The sequence below is a fragment of the Bufo bufo genome, chromosome 4 (assembly GCF_905171765.1).
Source record: "Bufo bufo chromosome 4, aBufBuf1.1, whole genome shotgun sequence".
NCBI classification, from domain to species: Eukaryota; Metazoa; Chordata; class Amphibia; order Anura; family Bufonidae; genus Bufo; species Bufo bufo.
Window position 1 is genome coordinate 512326843 of NC_053392.1, and position 16921 is coordinate 512343763.

A 16921-nucleotide genomic window follows, 5' to 3' on the forward strand; every position below is an offset into this window, starting at 1 on the left:
GAACTGAGCATGTGCTTCTATCTCAGAGAGGTGGACAGAGAATTCAGAAAAAGGGCAAACAGCAGGTGGCGCTATACAAGCAGATTTCAGTGAATAGTTCAGTGGCTATACTAAGTGGGTCATTTATTAAATGAAATACGCCTAAATTAGGCATATTTCAGGCGCAGATGTCAACGCAACGGTCACACCAGGTCTAAAAATGTGGGCGTGGCATGGGCGGGGAAGGGACGGCAGGCCCGTCTCATTTACCATTTTCTACTGCTGTTTTAGGGCTCAGGCACACAGCCGCTGGTCGGCCGTTCCGTGCATTTGGTAACCGCAATTTGCGGTCCCCAACGCACAGGCAACATCCGTGCGGATTCCGGAGATGGATCCAGACCCATTCAACTTGAATGGGTCCATGATCTATCCGCACCGCAAAAAGAATAGAACATGTTCTATTTTTTTGGCGGTGCAGAGGCACACACTTTCCGGAGTGCGGACCCATTCATGTGAATGGGCTCGCATCTGTACACGGCCGGTGCCCACATATTGTGGACCCGCTATTTGCAGGCCGCAAGCTGTCTTACAGTTAGACTGGCGCCTCTTCATAACTTCAGCGGAACCAGCGCAGGGCTTTTATTAAGACCGGCGTCTAAAACGGCGGTCTTAATAAATGTGCCCCTGAATGTTTAATGACAAGCAATTACAAAAGTATTCAGATCCAGGTGCTGGTTTGAAAAAAACTGACTATTTTTCGTGGGACAACCCCTTTAATGACCCCATAGAAAACTGGAGAAACAGTCCTAGCTTCAGGAAACGGAGCCGGACTGCCGGATATATGTGAAGGAGCCCTAATATATGAAAGACCACAAAACTATAAAAATACTGACACAAATAAAGCATGGCCGACTTCATTCCCATGAATGCTTTTAAACACAGAAGTGAAAGGAGGCCCAATATTATAGCATGAGCCCCAGTTATACCAAAGGGTTTGCACTGCGCCCATGTCACAAACGACTGAAAGCACTGCACATGGTAAAAGAGAGCATCTATCCAAAAAGAAAAAGTTTAATTATATTTTCAGAAGATTGAATACAAATTGTCTGCGGAAACCTGGCTGCACAATAAAGCCCAGATAGGAAAACGCCGGATTTTGGGTCTGTACAATTGGCTCGGGAAGACCATTTAGTATCTGCATGAAGCCACATCTTGGACGCCTATAAAAGCCTGATAACTTGGCACTGCGGAGTGGTAAATAGCTTTTACTGCTCTGCGGATTTCTAAAATGTCCTTTTCATGAGTCAAAGTGCTGAAAGCCAGAAACGTGATGCGCCCTGCTCCACCATCGGACGGATTTAAATGACATTAGAACAAAATGCAGAAGGATGTGCGACCTGCCAGCGACTGAACAGTTCATGCGACAGCGCAATCCTGGCCACTTTAATTAACCTGTGGATAATGCAGACCTGTGCATGTTACAGAACAGAGGAAAACCCATTGCTATAGTCACAATGATTGACCATGAGGCCTGCCAACTGCACAAACCCATCACCGGCAGACCATCAGGACGGTGTACAAAGAAGCGCCAGTGCCATTCTGTTAAAATATCTATTTTATTTTCCAATATAATAAAATCCATTCGCTATGACATCATGTCAGGAAATCAAAACACACATGGAAATGAGACAAAAGGGCCGAAAAATTGCTCCACGGTAACGAGTTTCAGACTGGTCCTTTTTTCACAGCCATATTGCTGAGGGAGAGGAGCAGCATAATATACCCCTCCACCCTCCCCCTCCAGACGGAGCAATCAGGGAACAAGATTAACTACTTGAGAATTAAAACATCACATACGTAATATACAGAAAAGACAATCATTCTGAAAAAAAGAAACAACAAAATGTAGTTAATTAACAAAAGGTCAATTTTATTTTTTAAACAATGGGGAGCATCAAGCCAGTAAAATGGACAATCACAATAGTAAGTGCCTTGTATTAAAGGGGTTATCTGACCCCTGAAATGCCCCCCATGTGCCCAGACCCCTCACACACAATATACTTACCTTGCTTCCCGGCACCTGCGTCGCTCCTGGTCCCGGCTGCTTCTCCCCGTGCGGAGATAAAAACAACCTGTCCCGGGGGGATGTTTCAGCCAATGGCAGGCTGTGACGGGGACAAGCCTCCCTAGCATCACCGCCTGCCATTGGCTAAACCCCCTCCCAACACCGGATCCGCAGACGGGGAGAAGCAGCAGCGACGTGGGTGCCGAGGAGCAAGGTAAGTATATTGTGTGTGAGGAGCCTGGGCATATGGGAGATTGGGGGGGGGGGGGGAAGAGTCGGATAACCCCTTTAACTTTCTCTACATGATAAATGCCATTGGCTGGAGTGAGACAACCCCATTAATCCCCGCAGTATCAAGGCTTTATCAACACGGGTATGCAAGATGGTTAAATCCCACCATGATTTTATTTCATGAATTAGGAGCTTTCTGGCTTTATCATACAAGATGTTAACCATAGAAATAAAGATAAGAAAAATATTTCTAATGTAACAAGGCTCTTTATAGATGTACATAATGGGAGTTCATCTACTTTCAGTTGTTTCAGTATAGAAAGAGATAGTCGCCAAGTGAAAGGAAGGGGGGGGGGGGGGGGTCACAGGCAGCTCAATTACTGGACCTTCCTATTAAATACTACTGTTCCACATGGTTTAAATCAGTATTTCCCAACCAGTGTGCCTCCAGCTGTTGCAAAACTACAACTCCCAGCATGCCTGCACAGACGAAGGCTGTCCGGGCATGCTGGGAGTTGTAGTTTTGCAACAGCTGGAGGCACATTGTTGGGAAACACTGGTTTAAATAATAAAAATGAACATTTATTTTATTAGGTAACGGTGTTTTTGTTTTTCAGAACGATTTTACGTTGTTTCTATATATTATTTATTAGTTCATCTAATTGTCTCTTGATGGCTCCGGCTGGAGGGGGAGGGTGGAGAGTATGTTATGCTGCTCCTCTCCCACAGCAATACAGCTATGAAAAAGGTCCAGCGAGTCAGAAACGCGTCGACACGGAGCAATTTTCCGTCTGTTTTGTCTCATTTCCATGTGTTGGTTGATTTCCTGACATGATGTCATAGCGAATGGATCTTAACATATTTGGGGAAAAAAATTGGATTTTTAACAGAATGGCGCAGACGCTTCATTGTTCACTGGAGAAACTTACATGATGAAGAAGCCGCTGGGAGACTGCGCGCCTAGAGTGGCGAGCTGGACTGCTTCGCTACGGGCCACATACAGTGCATTAATGCACCAGGACTTACATGCCAACTATGCTTACACCTAGAAAACTCTGTGAAAGCGGTGGCTACAGTAGGTAACAATTCACACTCTTTCACGAGAGCCCTGCTTCTGCAGGACATGTCTCCAGTGTGAAATTGGATCTTTAAATAATGCAACTCCAGAAGATTAACTCCATGCAGAGAACCTCCAACTTTAGGAAGGCACATGTTTTAGGTGTAATAGCAATGAGCAGTAACAAACGGTACTTACGATCTTAGCAACACCGCGAACTCTCTGTGTAGGCCTAGCTTAACCGCATAATGCATGCTGGTTAACTGCATAATGACCAAGCGCTGCATATGTACGGTGCTTGGTTCAGGGTTTTAATCTTGTGCACCATACATTTTAGGCGCAGTCTAGCAGGTGCAGGTAATTCCGGGTATCAGTGACAGCCGGGGAGCCCGAGGAGAAGGCAAAAGCAGTTTATTACCACTTCTGCCTTGTCCTGTCCATGGCGCTAAATGATCACCGGGTGTCTCAGGCAGAGCAGAGCTGCTGGGTATTAGCAGACTCAGATCAGCTCTGCCTGTGTACAAAGCCCTCATGGGGGGCAGTATTCTCCTGTAACTGCAAAATATACATATGAAAAAAAAAAAGTCAATGTCCCTCATAGGTCTTTTAACGACCTCTTAGGGGATATGTTTTGTGCCTGAAAATATATTCTAAAAGAACTGTAATAAAAAACAACTAAAAGTTAAAATGAAACCGCCCATGTCAACCAAAAACGTGGCCATAGTCTCCCCGTTCACGTGAAACTATACATCTTATATACATCAAGACGGCTGACACAAAATAGGGAACCCATTTTAATAATTCAGTTTGCATATTTAAAAAATTAGAAGCTTTAGTTTGAAAACAAAATTACTTTAAGTTTTTTGCAGGTTACCAAAAATAAACCTAAAAAACATACTAATAAAAAGCCTAAGTATCACATAAAAACTCTGGTCTGATTTCAACTGGCAGATAAAAAAAATTGTGACACATTTCCTTTAAGGCCTTTTCAGGCCTGGTCAATAGGGGCTTAAAGAGGACCTTCCACCGGTCCTGACATATAAATAGCTGGCAGGGTAGGGTATACTGACAGAATGTGATATCCTTTATTTTTTCTATGCACTGCTCCGTTCCCCCCCAAAAAAACAACTCACCTTCTCCCGGGCTGTGACGCTCTCCGCTGCGACTGGCCAGCTCACAGCCAGGGAGAAGGAGATGCCTCCTGAAAAACTGGGCCGTCTGCTCCTCCCTGTACCAATGGTATGTATTTACATACAGGGCGGGAAACCAGAATGGGGGGCACAGCGGGGAAACGGAACAGTGCATAGAAAAAAGATAACATGGCCTCAATGTGCCCTACACTGCCAGGTATTTATATTGTAATGTCAGGACCGGTGAAAGGTCCTCTTCAATAGAGATCACCTGTCTACAGCTGAACTACAGGGGTAAGAATACCTGAGAAATTGCATCTGGGAACTGCACCAGAATCCATCCTTATCGAGTCACTACCAACCAGTGGCTACTAAAAAACCCATAATGCAGATAATTTACCATGTCCGTTTATCCATCATGAGATCCATGATCATTCGCCGATAAATGCTTAACACAGATTTGCAGGCCTCCACTTGCTCCTCCAACAGCATAGGGACTTCTGGACATGGCTCCAACAGGAACACATTGGCCGAGTTGGTCAGGAAAACCTAGATAATATAAAGTAACGTGTTATCACCTTAAAGGTATGCACCAGTCATTATTATACCATGTAAGGTCTGTCTCCAACTTCCTCCAAAATACATCTAGTTGTGGTTATTAAATCTTTATCTATTGACCTTACCCCCCTGGTGTACCAAATCAGGATTTGGCCACAAATTATCTGGTATGGGATGATAAAGTTTCTTACAGTTTTACTCCTTTACACTTTTGATGTCTCATTAGTAACGGATATGTTGGTTTTGATTGCTGAGGGCCCCACCATCGCTAGAACGAGGAGAGAGAAGCTCTCACATAGCGTGCTCACTCCTCACTGCAGGAGATGGAATCCAGATGAGCCCATAGACTTTCTATGGAGTCGTTCTCGCCTCCCTTTCCTGAAGTGATTTGTGAGGGCTTCTCTCTCCTCGTCCTAGTGATCGTTGTGAGACTGAGACCTAGGATACCTAAAAAATGTATACAGAGACACTTTGAAGGGACTGTCCCAGAAAAACACCTATCCCCAAGACAGAGGATACGTCTCAGAACAGCGGGGGTCCAACCAATCACGAGAATGAGGGCCTTGTGTTCCCACACTTAAATGGAGCCGCAGTCATGCCTGCACGCTGCCACTCCATTCAGTTTTATGGGACTGCCAGAAACAGCAGTGTGCTTGTAAGTAAATTAAAGATGAAAGTCCGCAATTGTTCATTACAACAAACGGTTAATTAAAAGGGAGCCTCTCTTTTGTACGAGAATAAAATACAAAAATCAACCACAATTTTATTTCTGAAGAGTGGCACAATCTATGCTCAAAGAACACTAGGGGGCAGTATCAATTAGTAATATCTGCAAAAACGTAAAACACAAAAACGCAAGGAGCACCACAGCAGTTCTGCTATATACCAGTGTATATTATTTGTCATACAGCAGTTCCCTATAGGCTCCTTCCACTGATGGCAGAACCGGTTCCCCCATTCATTTTCCACCAGTGGTCAGGGGACCCCCCTTCTAGAGACAGGTGTGGGTCCCAGAAGTGAGATCCCGACCTATTAGAAGTGTATGAGCCCCCCTTTGTTTCTCATATAATGAAAGCAGGATCTAACGTCTTGTGAAGTTGTACACCCGCGCCCCTCTGTATATGCCAGTCCTAGGTGCACTGCTACGTTCTGCCCACACACAAGCCCTGACATTACCTGTAAAGTAGCCTGATCCCCCGCTTTGACATCCATGTTCTCATCCTCACACACGCAGCCTCGGCTGACCGCACTGGTGAACGAGTACGTCCTCCCCCAGCTAGACGAGCGCTTGTGTCCACTCTGCTCTGCCGGGACCTTTAATAAATGCCAGCACTAATGAATAACCCTTTCCCGACAGAGAAGCTGGATACATACAGTCTACAACACCTCCGCTAAAAATGTACCGCTATAGCTACAACACAACTTGTTATCATGGGAGAGACTACTAGGATTCTTCACACACAAAATATAAAAAATAAAAAAATAAAAAGATAATCAATCATAGAAACAGCCTGTCTTTTTAGTTTTTTCTATAACAAGTGTGCTTTTATGGCTTTTTTTTTCAGGTATTTTTTTCTCACGTGAGGAGATGGAACAATGCCATAGCTTCAACATGCTGAGTTTCTAAAAACACTAGATGCGCAAAAAATGCCACCAAACTGAAAAAACACCAGTAGCAAAAACCGCTTGTGTGTGGTGCATTTCATATTTCCCATAGACTTTCAGCTGCCAGTATTTTCTTTCCAGTAAAAAAACTATTTTTTCTTTGGTTTATCCACGGCTCCGTTCCCAAGTTATGATACCTTTTCTTAATATGCTAATTAAGCCTTTGGTGCAATGTGGGCGTCGCCATTGCTCTTGTTGCACCAAAGCTCCACTCCTTTCTGTGGCCAGCCCTTTCCTGGTTGCTCTGATTGACAAGGCCAGGCAGTAACAAAGCTGTCAGAGAGGGGCTGACCACAGAGATGAGTGAAGCTTGGAGCAACAAAAGCAAAAGGTGACGCCCTCATTGCACCAAAGGCCTAATTTGCATATTAGAAAAAGGTATCATAACTCAGGAACGGAGCCTCGGATCAACAAAAGAAAAACAGCGTTTTAATCAGGTGAACCACAGCTGTGTCCATGCAAACAGTTGGATAGAGAGGTCGCTGATGACAGATTCCCTTTAAAACTCATCGATTTTGCTAGAACTGTAAAACTTTGCAGAATTACGGCACCTAAATCCAGCAAATCTGCATCTCATCTCTTCTGTATGGACGCAGCCTTACAGTCACAGTCCAGTACCTGCTTGCTATCCGTCTCTGTTACAGATGACTCAAAAACTGGCAAACTCTCATGGTTGATTGAGGTCTTTGAAGGTTCCTCCATGAAAACAGGCTTGTCTTGCAAAATCCATTTCCTGTAAACTTTCACAACCTTCCTTGTGGCAGAGACATCACACGCCGGTAGTAAGAATGCCTAAAAACACCAAAATAAAAGGTTTATTAACAAGACCTAACTGATCAGCACAAATATGCTATACCTTGTCTGGATGTAGAAGGATTACGTCCACTGAATATCACTACAATGCCAACATGTAATAAAAGACAATGAATGATTCGCTACATCAGCAATACTTCCAGCAATACTTCCTAGTTCCTAATCCTGAATATCATAGCAGGCTTTGTAGGTATCTCTACTAATAGGCTAAACTATTACGGAAAGCTAGCCTCTAATGCAAGTCTTTGTGTTACTGCTAGTATTTACTAAAGGAAATAATGAAGAATAATTCTGAAATTGTTTTATTAATTTGCATTGTAAAAGATGTGTATGAACCTGGAAAACTGAGTATGTAACAATTATAGGGCACACAATGTCACAACATCAAATGGTGACCATTGAGAGATCCCACTTGTGACCACTAGATGGCACAATGCTGCATTAAACAAAAAAAAAAAAGAGATACAAATGTTATCAAACAACATACGGTAGTATTGGCTATCTAAACCAATCTGATTGAATAAAAGATAACAATAATATATAGTAAGCTGCAGGAAGAACCGATTCATTACTTGCCTCAGAAGAGGTCGTGTATTTTGGAGAACAGTGTAAGGGTTCCCGGTGCTTAAGCCATCTGGACAGGGACACAACCCCAAATAGTTACCACCCCTCTGTACCCTTACTGCAGACTGCTAGCAATTCATTTATAACTTCTAGTAGAAATAAAGGAATGGCACAACATAGAGACGTAAGTATAGATGCTCCAGAATCGTTATTACAAGGGGAATGCATTAAGCTATTTAAATGGGTCCAGGAGTGGTGACAGGTCCTCTAACATAAATTGGACCACCCCTTAACCCCTTTAGGATCGAGCATCAGATGTATTGCACTGCTGACACCAGTTGCGAGAAGGACCAATCCTGGCTAGTGTCTGTGTAATCAGACCTGAATGACGTACCTGCCGGAAGACCTCATTGATGAAGTTGACATATCCTCGTGTGGACAGGAGAATCCTCTGCACCATGTCGTACACGTTCTTGTGATCCTCCTCTATACTGCACAAGCTGGAGTTGCTGAGTCTCCGGTCGGACAACGTGCTGCTGTTCGAGTGGTTCTTCTCCTGCTCTTGGGCTCCAGTGGACTCCGCTTCTACGTTCTTTTCTTGGTTCACATTCATCGCAGACACAGTCTAAAAGGGTATGTGAGACGGTATTACATAACACTTTCACTATTAATATAGATAGGGCAAAAAATTTTTTTTTTAAAATTACAGAAGAAAGGTACTAAATCAAAAGCAAGCGTGAAAATGGAGGAAAGGACAGGCAGTAAATCAGCAGGTTGCCATGAGCATCTCCTTCACTCTTCTCTAGCTTTGATAAATTTCCTTTCTGTGCTCATTCACAGGTATACTTTCATCAAAAACAGTCACATCTATGCTGGTAGGTAACAGATTTTTTTTTTTGTAAAACACTTTAGATTTTAATCAAAGCAGCGGTCCAGAATGAAATAGTCAGAATACAGTCAGGTCCATAAATATTGGGACATCGACACAATTCTAACATTTTTGGCTCTATACACCACCACAATGGATTTGAAATTAAACGAACAAGATGTGCTTTAACTGCAGACTGTCAGCTTTAATTTGAGGGTATTTACATCCAAATCAGGTGAACGGTGTAGGAATTACAACAGTTTGCATATGTGCCTCCCACTTGTTAAGGGATCAAAAGTAATGGGACAATTGGCTTCCCAGCTGTTCCATGGCCAGGTGTGTGTTATTCCCTCATTATCCCAATTACAATGAGCAGATAAAAGGTCCAGAGTTCATTTCAAGTGTGCTATTTGCATTTGGAATCTGTTGATGTCAACTCTCAAGATGAGATCCAAAGAGCTGTCACTATCAGTGAAGCAAGCCATCATTAGGCTGAAAAAACAAAACTAACCCATCAGAGAGATAGCAAAAACATTAGGCCTGGCCAAAACAACTGTTTGGAACATTCTGAAAGAGAAGGAACGCACCGGTGAGCTCAGCAACACCAAAAGACCCGGAAGACCACGGAGAACAACTATCGTGGATGACCGAAGAATTATTTTCCTGGTGAAGAAAACACCCTTCACAACAGTTGGCCAGATCAAGAACACTCTCCAGGAGGTAGGTGTGTGTGTGTCAAAGTCAACACTCAAGAGAAGACTTCACCAGAGTGAATACAGAGGGTTCACCACAAGATGTAAACCATTGGTGAGCCTCAAAAACAGGAAGGCCAGATTAGAGTTTGCCAAACGACATCTAAAAAAGTCTTCACAGTTCAGGAACAACATCCTATGGACAGATGACACCAAGATCAACTTGTACCAGAGTGATGGGAAGAGAAGAGTATGGAAAAGGAAAGGAACTGCTCATGATCCTAAGCATGCCACTTCATCAGTGAAGCATGGTGGTGATAGTGTCACGGCGTGGGCATGTATGGCTGCCAATGGAACTGGTTCTCTTGTATTTATTTATGATGTGACTGCTGACAAAAGCAGCAGGATGAATTCTGAAGTGTTTCGGGCAATATTATCTGCTCATATTCAGCCAAATGCTTCAGAACTCATTGGACGGCGCTTCACAGTGCAGATGGACAATGACCCAAAGCATACTGCAAAAGCAACCAAAGAGTTTTTTAAGGGAAAGAAGTGGAATGTTAAGCAATGGCCAAGTCAATCACCTGACCTGAATCCGATTGAGCATGCATTTCACTTTCTGAAGACTAAACTGAAGGGAAAATGCCCCAAGAACAAGCAGGAACTGAAGAGCATCACCAGGGATGAAACCCAGCGTCTGGTGATGTCTATGCGTTCCAGACTTCAGGCTTTAATTGACTGCAAAAGATTTGCAACCAAGTATTAAAAAGTGAAAGTTTGATTTATGATTATTCTGTCCCATTACTTTTGGTCCCTTAACAAGTGGGAGGCACATATGCAGACTGTTGTAATTCCTACACCATTCACCTGATTTGGATGTAAATACCCTCAAATATTAAAGCTGACAGTCTGCAGTTAAAGCACATCTTGTTCGTTTCATTTCAAATCCATTGTGGTGGTGTATAGAGCCAAAAATGTTAGAATTGTGTCAATGTCCCAATATTTATGGACCTGACTGTATCTGTGAGTCTTTACAGCGCTGCAGATTCTATGAAACTGACTGACCTGTTACATGTGCACTTCGCCGCTGAAGGCATCTGTGTTGGTCCCATGTTCTTCTGTGCCCGCATTGCTGAGAAAAGTGATGTTTTAATATATGTAAATGAGTCCCTGGGTGCGTCCTCTGCACTTTGATTGGCAGGGCAAGGCAGCCATAACATCATAATGTCTGACCCTGCCAAACAAAGTGCAGGGGGCACAGCAGTTGCAGAGAGAGCGGAGCCTCTAGGTGTAACGGCAACGTCCCTGTTGCTCCTAGAGGCTCATTTGCATATATAAAAACTTAATTTTTCTCAGCAATGTGGGCACATATGAACCTGGGACCAACACAGATGTATTCAGCTGCCAAAAGCACATGTAACAGGTCCGCCAGTCTCATAGGGACAAATCTGCTGACAGAGGCCCTTTAAATTAGTCTAATAATTAAAGCTCCGTTCACATCACGTTACACATTTGGCGTATGCACCGGGCAAGCTCCCGATGCATATGTCGAAAATAGCTATAGTTTCGCATTTACCCGACAGAAGCCAAAAAAGGGTCCTTTTGGCCTCTGCTGGGATGAAACGCATCAGAAACAGTTTTCCTTTAAAATGACCACTGCAAAGCCAAGTACACAGTGCACTACAGTTAAAAAAACATTGTGGCCAATGGGCAACATAGGTCACAGTGTATATGTGTGTATGTATATAACACTGTGTAGAGTTAGCCACTCAATTTTGACAAAAAACAAAATATGCCTCAAATTTTCATGTATGGTAAGTATGGCACTAATGCAATTCAGATTAATCCAGGCTTGCAATGATTACACATGGAGCACTGTGCCCCCACATGTTGTGTTTGTTTCCTTATAAAAATCCTTTTTTTTTATCCCAAAAACCCCATTAAAAGTTTTTTTCCGGATTACCATATTGATGACCTATCCTCAGGGTAGGTCACCAATATCAGATTGGTGGGGCTCCAACTCCAGGCACCCCCGCCGATCAGCTGTATGAAGAAGCCATGACGCTCACTAGAGCTCACGGCCATACATCTGAGACCGGCTGTGCTTTGTATCGCAGCTCAGCCCCATTCGCTCAAACGGGACTGAGCTGCGCCTAGGCCATGTGGCAGATGAACATGAATGAGTGCTCATGGAGCGCCGCAGCCTCTTCGTACAGCGGATCAGCAAGGACCACGGGAGTTGGACCACCAATCTGATATTGAGAACTTATCCTGAGGATAGGCCATTAATATGTAAATCCCAGAGAACCACTTTTAAAGGGCTTCTGTCACCCCACAAAACTCATATTATTTTTTTTTGGATAGTTAGATTCCTTATAGCGCGATATAGGAGAATATAATAGTCTTACTTAGTCTGCGGCCGATTCTTTATAAAACGAAGTTTTATAATATGTAAATGAGGGCTCTACCAGCAAGTAGGGCGTCTACTTGCTGGTAGCCGCAGCAGCAATCCGCCCCCTCGCCGTGTTGATTGACAGGGCCAGCTGTGATCTTCTCCTCCGGCCAGCCCTGTCAGTAATTCAAAAATCGCGCGCCTCTGGTCATTCGGCGCAGGCGCTCTGAGATGAGGAGGCTCGTCTCCTCAGCACTCCCTCAGTGCGCCTGCGCCGATGACGTCTTCTCTTTCGGTGATGTCATCGGCGCAGGCGCACTGAGGAGACGAGCCTCCTCATCTCAGAGCGCCTGCGCCGAATGACCAGAGGCGCGCGATTTTTGAATTACTGACAGGGCCGGCCGGAGGAGGAGATCACGGCTGGCCCTGTCAATCAACACGGCGAGGGGGCGGATTGCTGCTGCGGCTACCAGCAAGTAGACGCCCTACTTGCTGGTAGAGCCCTGATTTACATATTATAAAACTTCGTTTTATAAAGAATCGGCCGCATGAAAGTAAGTAAGACTATTATATTCTCCTATATCGCGCTATAAAGGAATCTAACTATCCAAAAAAAAAAAAAAAGAGTTTTGTGGGGTGACAGAAACCCTTTAAGACAGAGTGTCACTTTAATATCCAATGAATATACCTGGATCAGTCTGGGTAGAACCTCCCCTCCGTTCTTAGCGCTTTGACAAGATGCTACATATTTCTTTTCCAGAAAGAATGTGACAAGCCACTTGATAAACACGACTCTAGCTGCCATGTAAGGGATTTTCGTGCTATAAAGGCTTTCATTGTTCCGGGTTATAGTGACATACATTGGCTTTGGTCTGACATCCGGAACATCTGAAACAGAGAGAGAAACTGCTATCACTGATCCAGGTCACCTTACAAGCTTTCGCTGAGATCCGCAAACAATAAAGTACATTGTTTTCAGCCGTGCACGTGAATAAATTTCTGCCAGGTCCCTATAAATACCCTCGCCTCTGTGTGTACACTGCCTTTACTGAAAAACAAAACAGGCGGAAGATGACCTTTGTGTTACGAGAGAAGGATAAAGTAATACAGCGCTGCACTGCGCTGCACTACACTGCACTGCACTGCACTGCACGCATCTGCTGCTGGATGTATATACTGTATATATCACATCAATATATTCTGATGTGAGCAAGGCCAGGAAATCCCTGAAGTCTCCCACCAGAGTAAATAAGGGTTGGGAAGGTTGGATATTTTTTGTTTTTGCATTAAAAATGTATTTATTTATTTTATGAACTTATATAGCGCGACTATATTCCACAGAGCTTTACAGACATTAGCATCAAGCTGCCACCAGAAGTTCCCTATTAATATGTATTTGTAGTGGGAGGAAACCGGAGCACCCGGGAGAAAACCCACGCAAACACGGGGAGAACATACAAACTCCATGCAATTGTTGTCCTTGGTCGGATTCGAACCCAGGACCTCAGTGCTGCAAGGTGTGAGATTGGCTGGGCTGGCACAGAGTGACAGATAGAATTTTAACTCATTCAGTTGTCTTATTTCTTCTAAAATAAAGTGGGGCCACTACTTCCCTCTTAGTCTATTGAAATAAAGTTCATGCATGGCCAAAGCAAACTTGTCTGTTTAAGGGAAATAGAGCAACTGGGAATGAGTGTTAAAGTGGCACTCCCACAATTTTTTTTCATTCTCTGACCTGCTAGAAAGGTACATGATGTAATCTGTAGTAAATGTAATCTTCTTATCAGTGTCTGTATTTGTGAGTTATCCCCTCCCTTCTGCACCTCAGATATGTCATGTGACCAACAGTCTGACTTCCTAAATAACACAGCATCTTATGTGTGGACAGGAAGTCAGTTTCTCTATGTATTCCTATGGGAGCCTCACTCTCAGTCTCATAGGAATGAATAGAGACGTAACTGACTTCCTGTCCTGTGTCAGTAGGAGATCAGAGTGTTGGTCACATGAGATAGCTCAGCATCAGAAGGGAGGTTAAAACTCACAGATACAGTTACTGATGAGAAGATTACATTCACTACAGATTACATCATGTAACATTCTAACAGGTCAGTGAATAAAAAGAATTGTGGAAGTGCTCCTTTAAAGGGGTTTTACAGTAATTTTACAGTAATTTCACATTTTCCCCTATTATGTGGATATATAACTGTTGGGTGGGTGGGGGTACTACTGCTGGGAACCCCACCAATCATGAGAACAGGGGCCTTGTACGATGCAAGGCCCCCATGAAATAAAGGGAGCGGCAGATCAAACAGGTGCACGGTCACGCCATTTATCTATATGGAGATAGCAGACTACAGCGCTCAGCAATTTCCAGCAGGTCTCACAGAGGACTGGTGTGGTAGGGTGCATGCTTGACCCGCCACTCCATTTGTTTTGGAGGAAAGTGTGTGGTACAGGTCTGCTATTCTTGGGATCTCTGGGAGTCCAGATGGTAGGATCCCCACCGATCTAATAGTTAACCCCTCTCCTGAGGATAGGGACAACTTGCAATTACTGGAATAACCTTTTAAGCTCAGTGCTATCATTTATACTGTACAGTATATCAACATCAAGCTAAATCCTTTCAAACTCCAGTGGGTATTTTCTGCCATGAAGTTCGCCCTTACACTGGGCTGCAAAGAGTGAAAATTTGGGTTTTGACTTACCATTAACCTTAAAAGGAATCTGTCAGCAATGTCATGCCGCCCTAATCATGGCAGCATCACATGGGGACAGGCTCCCTTGTTACAAAGAACTACTGGGGTCATTTATCAAACTGGTGTAAAGTAGAACTGGCTTAGTTGCCCATAGCAACCAATCAGATTCCACCTTTCAGTTTTGACAGCTCCTTTGGAAAATGAAAGGAGGAATCTGATTGGTTGCTATGGGCAACTAAGCCAGTTCTACTTTACACCAGTTTGATAGATGACCCCATATGTTTTACTCGGAAACACTGCAGCGTTTCACAGAAAACGATGGGGGAGATTTACTGGTCAACCTGTACCAAAATTCGGGCGTAATTTGTACCAAAAAATAAAAATTAAAAATCGAGCTTTGTACCACATTTATTGTTTTAGACTGTTTTTCCACTAGTCCGACAAGGCGGAGACAACGTGAGTCAAAAATGTCAAAAGTTTTGGCACACGATTCAGTTGTTAGGTAAGCCAACTGATAGGTAGTGTAAACTTAAGTCTACGTGTACGCTGTCTCAATCTTAGACACCAGTACGGGGCGGATTTACTAATCCGGTAGATGGCGTACACTTATCCCAGGGGCTCAGGCTGGATGATAACTGTGACATTAGTAAATGTGGGCCATTGTATTCACAGACATACCACATCTGGTCCTCAGCAATGACATCTAATGTACACTTCTCATAAATGTGTGACGTGTGCACCGGCACAAACACTCCTCGGTACTTACCAAGTACAGGCTTGTAAAGGTTCGACAATTTATTAAATGACGGAAATAAGTGACTCAGATAATACTTCCTAAATAAGTTAAATAGAAACTTGAAGCCCGTGTCCTGGTTCTCCTTATTTCTCCAAGACAAGCTTGCAGCCTATGAAAAAAAACACAAAGACAACATGAAGCGTTATGCATCCAAATAGGACAAAATAAGGCGTTATGGATCCAAGGAGGGATCTTCACCAAAGAAAGATGATTGCGTACAAGTGTGGCTGCCATCAGGCAGAGCACGAAGGGGGGGGGCACATAGAAATATGGATAAAGTGCATAATATGGACAGGTGAATGGAGAGAATGCTTTATACTCTACATAACTAACAGACCAATGGACGCAAACGGTATATTAGCCGCTTTATTAGCGGACTGTTTACTCCTCTCCCTCACCAGGCCAATTTTTCAGTCTAACTGCAAACAGCCAATTCATTTCTGAGCCAACCTACATGTACTTGATATTAGACATTAGACCTTTCTTTTGTGCCATTAGATGACTGATATATCATATTTTTTATATTTATGGAAAAACTGTGGATATTATGAAAATTTTTTATATTTTTTCCTCTCTTATCAATATCCATTTTTTTTTTATGAAAGCAAAAAGAAAAAAAAGTCTGCTATACTATTGGTAAAATTGTATTTTATTTTTTTATGAACGAAAAAAGGGGGGGTGGAATCTGCATATGCGTGTGCACGTAGCCTGCTATACTATTGTCAAAATTAATAATTATAGATATAACTTTTTTTTTTGTTCACTTTTCATTATTTTTTTTAACAAATGTATTTATTTTTTATTTTAATTTTTTTATGAAAAAAATAAATAAAAATGAAATAACCCCTTCCTGCCTTAGGGAAGGAGGGGATTAATTCACAGAATGCAGGGGCAACCGACGCTTTTATACGTCTGGTTGCAGATAACAGCTTACCACCACGACGTGCATAGTAAATGGTTAAAGGGGTTATTGGAGACTTAAAAATGTCCCCCATATGCCCGGGCCCCTCACACTGAATATACTTACCTGGCTCCCCGCGCTGCTCCTGGTTCCCTGCACCGCCGCTGCCGTTTCTCTCCTGGCGCGGATGAATACATACGGTGTCGGGAAGGGGGAAGCAGCGAATGGCAGGCGGTGACGAGCCGCCCTAGCATCGCGGGTGATGCTAGGGAGGCTCGTCCCCACCTGCCCTTGGCTGTTCCCCCCAGCCCCCGGATGTTTTCATCCGCACACAGAGAGAAGCAGCAGTGGGACCAGGAGTGGCGCATGGAGTGGGAAGCCAGGTAAGTAGATTCAGTGTGAGGGGCCCGGGCATATGGGGGACATTTTTTAGTCTCTGTTAACCCCTTTTAAAGAATTGCCAAAATACCAATTCACAACTACCTGGAAGCAGCAGCAGACCAAAGCACACAAT

The 16921-nt window shown here is 43.5% G+C and overlaps 1 protein-coding gene across 2 annotated transcripts in view; it reads right to left on the reverse strand.

The window, feature by feature from the left end:
* The window catches only part of RALGAPA2 (Ral GTPase activating protein catalytic subunit alpha 2), a 344341-nt gene that overhangs the window by 278095 nt on the left and 49325 nt on the right, over positions 1-16921 (reverse strand). For both annotated transcript variants that reach the window (XM_040429694.1, XM_040429695.1), the window contains exons 8-13: positions 15477-15615; positions 12703-12902; positions 8457-8687; positions 7304-7477; positions 6197-6334; positions 4863-5011 (exon numbers count right to left, since the gene is read on the reverse strand). In XM_040429694.1, coding sequence (XP_040285628.1) covers positions 4863-5011; positions 6197-6334; positions 7304-7477; positions 8457-8687; positions 12703-12902; positions 15477-15615 — 1031 coding nt within the window. The remainder of the gene's footprint in view (positions 1-4862; positions 5012-6196; positions 6335-7303; positions 7478-8456; positions 8688-12702; positions 12903-15476; positions 15616-16921) is intronic.